Source organism: Micropterus dolomieu, unplaced genomic scaffold, assembly GCF_021292245.1.
Source record: "Micropterus dolomieu isolate WLL.071019.BEF.003 ecotype Adirondacks unplaced genomic scaffold, ASM2129224v1 contig_10516, whole genome shotgun sequence".
In the NCBI taxonomy this organism is placed as follows: Eukaryota; Metazoa; Chordata; class Actinopteri; order Centrarchiformes; family Centrarchidae; genus Micropterus; species Micropterus dolomieu.
In genome coordinates this window covers 1-5,417 of record NW_025739502.1, presented here as the reverse complement: position 1 = coordinate 5,417, position 5,417 = coordinate 1, and the positions used below count along the sequence as shown (strand labels likewise).

General features: G+C 44.2%; 1 protein-coding gene across 2 annotated transcripts; it reads left to right on the top strand.

The window, feature by feature from the left end:
• The first annotated feature begins 1,185 nt into the window (after positions 1-1,185).
• On the top strand, positions 1,186-4,638 carry LOC123965632 (FSD1-like protein). 2 transcript variants are annotated; one of them, XM_046042070.1, is made up of 5 exons: positions 1,186-1,640; positions 3,189-3,284; positions 3,387-3,518; positions 4,121-4,222; positions 4,546-4,638. In XM_046042070.1, exons 1-5 carry the CDS (start codon positions 1,392-1,394, stop codon positions 4,603-4,605), a joined length of 639 nt encoding a protein of 212 aa, XP_045898026.1. In that variant the 5' UTR covers positions 1,186-1,391; the 3' UTR covers positions 4,606-4,638. The 2 variants fall into 2 exon arrangements, with proteins under 2 accessions (XP_045898026.1, XP_045898027.1); XM_046042071.1 differs by lacking the exon at positions 1,186-1,640 and adding an exon at positions 1,946-2,068 and having other exon boundaries at positions 4,546-4,637.
• The last annotated feature ends 779 nt before the right edge of the window (positions 4,639-5,417 follow it).

The window sequence follows — 5,417 nt, the reverse complement described above, 5'->3', positions numbered from 1 at the left end:
GTGACTTTCTACAGAGCAATAGTTTATTTGAGGATTTTCAGTCAGGATTTAGAGCTCATCATAGCACAGAGACAGCACTGGTGAAAATTACTAATGACCTCCTTATTGCATCAGACAAAGGACTTGTCTCTGTACTGGTTTTATTAGATCTTAGTGCTGCATTTGATACCATTGACCATCAGATCCTATTGCAGAGACTGGAATATTTCATTGGCATTAAAGGAACCGCTCTAAGCTGGTTTAAGTCCTATTTATCAGATCGATTTCAGTTTGTACATGTTAACGATGAGTCCTCCATGCACGCCAAAGTTAGTCATGGAGTTCCTCAAGGATCTGTCCTCGGACCAATCCTGTTCACTTTATATATGCTTCCTTTAGGCAATATTATCAGGAATTATTCCATAAGCTTTCATTGTTATGCAGATGATACTCAGTTATATCTATCGATCAAACCAGATGAAACTCATCAGTTAGCTAAACTTCAAATGTGCCTTCAGGATGTTAAAACCTGGATGACCTGTAATTTTCTCATGTTAAACTCAGATAAAACTGAAGTTATTTTTCTGGGGCCTAAGCACCTCCGTGACGCATTATCTAAAGATATAGTTTTCCTTGATGGCATCGCCCTGGCCTCCAGCACCACTGTGAGGAATCTTGGAGTTATCTTTGATCAGGACATGCAAATTTCAAGGACCGCCTCCCCCCCAGTCGAGGCAGATGGCCGCCCACCCTGAGCCATGGTTCTGCTCGAGGTTTCTGCCTCTTAAAGGAAGTTTTTCCTTGCCTCTGTCTCCTAGTGCTGCTCTTGGTGGGAACTGTTGGGCTTCTGTAAATAGCATCACAGAGTACGGTCTAGACCTGCTCTTTATGAAAAGCGCTGTGAAAGAACTGTTGTTGTGATTTGGCGCTATATAAATAAAACTGAATTGAATGTAGTAGTACTCTGCAGTAACAGTAGGCAGTGTTAGTATTTGTAGCACTGCAGTAGTGTTGTACTGTAACGGTAGGCATTAGTATTTGTAGTAACGTTACTGCAGTAGTGTTGTGCTGTAACAGTAGGCAGTATTAGTATCTGTAATACTACTGTAGTAGTACACAGTATCCGTGTACATGCCCTGTGACCATAGCAGTTAGCTAACGTTAGCTAACAGTCCGGCTGTGGCTGACCCGCTAACGTTACTTTACCGTCACTTTAGCACAACACACCCAGAAACATCCACCGCCAGTCGGTTCCACAAACACCGCGTTCCTCCTCCAGCTCCGGTTAAACCCGGTACCCGGCCCCGGTCTGCCCACAGACCCGTCCAAACACCGACCTCCAACCAAAACAAACAGTTAGCATGAAGCTAAGCTAACCGCACGGCCGTTCTTACCTTGCCAGTTTTGAGAAAATGACTAATATCCTCTTCGGTCGGCGGATTCACGCGGACATCACCGGGGAAACACCGGCGGCCGTTAAACGAGGCGTTAGAGGCGGCAGAGGCCGCTCATGTCTCCGGTCAGAATGGGAAAGTGGAGTTTACCAAAGTCCGGGAGAACTTTTACATCGGCCTTTTTGTTGTGGAGAAACTGCTGCTGCCGCGGTCCGCCATCTTGTGTCTGTGTGCGCGCGCATGTGTAAACTACTCGTTTTTACTGAGGTAAAAGTACCGCAAAGTAGAAGTATTCTTACTTTATAGCATCTTCTCCACACCTGCCTAAAGTGCATGTACAGTACTTTATATAAATACACACAATACCGTGTATATTTGATGTGATTGTGCTCACAACAATGAACTTCTGTTTAGCAGCATAAACACTAACCGAACACAACAAAATACGAGAAAATAAGAATAAAAACACAACAAAGGCAAAAACGATCTCCTGTAAACCTCTCTTTTATGGGCCAACTTTACTTATTTTACGATTCTTATTTTGACACTCCAGGCCGGAAGTGGGTGTGTGATGACGTGTATTGTGAAGTCACTTCCAGTCAGTGGCTCCGTCCCCCTCTGGTCTCCCCTCTCTCTCTCTCTCTCTCTCTCTCTCTGTCTCTGTCTCTCTCTCTCAGGTGATGGACACTCAGAAGGTAAGACTCTGATCAATCCATGATCGATATTATCCGATTGTCGGCAGACAGAGACACAGACAGCACGCGGACAGACAGAGAAAGAGAGAGAGGATTAGCTAGCTGCTAGCAGCCTCCACCCCCCTCTCTCTCTTGTCGAGTCAGAATCAGTCTGAATAAAATTATTTAAAAACAGTTTAGGTGTTTGTCTCTGCAGATCTCTCTCTCACTCTCTCTCTGTCTCCCTCTCTCTGAGCATCCGCGCACCTGGCATCAAGGTGCACCTTGTCACAGCTGTGAGTGCGTCAGGTCACACCTGAGTGACGCTCCTGAAGCCTCACATCTGTTTAATAACAATTATTATTTTTAATTTTAATCACAGTTCAGTTACACAGTGCTTCATGTACAAGACACACATATGCAAATACAACCACATGATACAGGCAGATATGCACTGCACTGCCAAACTACTGCACTGCATATTCAAACTATTGTACTGCACTGTCAAACTACTGCACTGTCAAACTACTGCACTGCACTGTCAAACTACCGCACTGTACTGTCAAACTACTGCACATCACTGTCAAACTACTGTACTGCACTGTGAAACTACTACACTGTGAAACTACCGCACTGCACTGTCAAACTACCGCACTGCACTGTCAAACTACTGCACTGTCAAACTACTGCACTGCACTGTCAAACTACTGCACTGCACTGTCAAACTACCGAACTGCACTGTCAAACTACCGCACTGTACTGTCAAACTACTACACTGTCAAACTACCGCACTGCACTGTCAAACTACCGCACTGTACTGTCAAACTACCGCACTGCACTGTCAAACTACTGCACTGTCAAACTACTGCACTGCACTGTCAAACTACCGCACTGCACTGTGAAACTACCGCACTGCACTGTCAAACTACCGCACTGTACTGTCAAACTACTGCACTGTCAAACTACTGCACTGCACTGTCAAACTACTGCACTGTCAAACAACACTGTCAAACAACACTGTCAAACTACAGCACAGTTAAACTACAGCATCTGTTACATTCTTAAAATCAAATCTGTTACACTTCAAAAAAACTGAATTTTGTTTTTAAACTAAAAAAACGTATGTTTGTGTGTTAAACAGGAAGCTCTTCGCAGGATCATCAGCACATTAACCAATAAGAACGAAGAACTCCAAAACTTCCTGGAAACAGTTGACAACACACTGACTGGACTGCAGGTCAGCAGCTGATTGGCTGACAGGGCACAGAGGGAGGGGCTTTGGAGGGAGAGAAAAAAATAAATAAATAAAAACTTAAGTAAACTTTGTTTGTCCAATCAGGTGGAGTCATGTAAGGTGATGTCAGAGCTGGAGGCGGAACTTGAGCAGCTCCGCTCCGCCCTGGAGGAGAAGGAGGCAGAGCTTTGTGGCGTCATTAAAGAGGAGAAGCAGAGGAAAGAGGCGGAGCTTCATGTAAAGAAGCTTTTGTTTAACTTAAACTTTTTTCATTTTGTTGATTTGGTTGTTTGATTATATTTTTTTAAACTTCTGTTTGTTATCTTATTTTAAAATTATGTAGGGATCAGAATGCATTTTATGTAGGAGTTAAAAGATATGAATTACTAATGACATGTGAAACTTGAGGCAAAGTAAATATTTTTAATGTGTTAGAAAACCTTTAAAATTTTAATATTTTATGTTCTAATATTATAAAAGGAGAACATTGAAAGGAAAATTATTAAATTTGCAGAAAGAAAATAATTTCTCATTTTCCCACTCAAGGTATTTTTAATTTCTAGCACATTTAAATAACACTTATCTAGAATCACTCACTAATGGCACCAAGCTGCTGGTCTGACCGTCAGGATCAGCCCAGGGTTCAGTGTCTGGCCCAAAGACACTTTGACATGTAGTCAGGAGGAGCCAGGGAATCGAACCACTAATCCTGTGATCAGTGGATGATCCACTCTACCAACTGAGAACATAGCTGCTTCAATGAACTCAGGTGTTCTCTGAAGGTTCATTCATTAGTTAGTTTTCTATAGTACTTATCAGACTTGTTTGTGATTTTTCAGAAGCAGCTGTTGGAGGGAAAGTTTGCTCTGCTGTCGTGTGAAGAACTGCTTGAGTTTGCAAATCAAACGCTGACCATCACCAACGAAGAAGAATTCCTAAAGGTAGGATTGGAGGAAGATGAAGAAATACAAAGTGTCTGAAATCATGATTCATTCACTATTAAGCGTAAAAAAAAGTAGTAACAAGCAAAAAAAATTCATTTAGATGATGATTTTATCCAAAGCGACTTACAATTGCTATGTATATCAGAGGTCGCACGCCTCTGGAGCAACTAGGCGTTAAGTGTCTTGCTCAGGGACACAATGGTGGATGTGTCAAAGTGGGGGATTGAACCCAGGTCTCTCCCACCAAAGGCATGAGTCTTTTCCACTGCCCCATTACAACTCCCCTATTTAAGGTGAATTTTATCTGTTTTCTCTTACAGGCTGCAAAACAAATCAAAGAAAGGTATGAGACATTTTGTCTTTCAGTGTGTCCTGACTGAATGCAACGAGGCGACCGTCAATGAGACAATCAGTGTTTCAGCCATGCAGCAGCTATACAATGCCATGTAGCAGCCATGTAGCAGCCATGTAGCAGCCATGTAGCAGCTATACACAGCCATGTAGCAGCCATGTAGCAGCCATGTAGCAGCTATACACAGCCATGCAGCAGCCACGTAGCAGCCATGTAGCAGCCATGCAGCAGCCACGTAGCAGCCATGTAGCAGCTATACACAGCCATGTAGCAGCCATGTAGCAGCCATGTAGCAGCTATACACAGCCATGTAGCAGCCATGTAGCAGCCATGTAGCAGCCATGTAGCAGCTATACACAGCCATGTAGCAGCCATGTAGCAGCCATGTAGCAGCCATGTAGCAGCTATACACAGCCATGCAGCAGCCACGTAACAGCCATGTAGCAGCTATACACAGCCATGTAGCAGCCATGTAGCAGCTATACACAGCCATGCAGCAGCCATGTAGCAGCCATGCAGCAGCCATCCAGCAGCTATCCACAGCCATGCAGCAGCCACGTAGCAGCTATACACAGCCATGTAGCAGCTATACACAGCCATGCAGCAGCCATGCAGCAGCCATGTAGCAGCTATCCACAGCCATGCAGCAGCCATGTAGCAGCTATCCACAGCCATGCAGCAGCCATGTAGCAGCTATACACAGCCATGTAGCAGCTATACGCAGCCATGTAGCAGCTATACGCAGCCATGCAGCAGCCATGTAGCAGCTATACACAGCCATGTAGCAGCTATACGCAGCCATGCAGCAGCCATGTAGCAGCTATACACAGCCATGTAGCA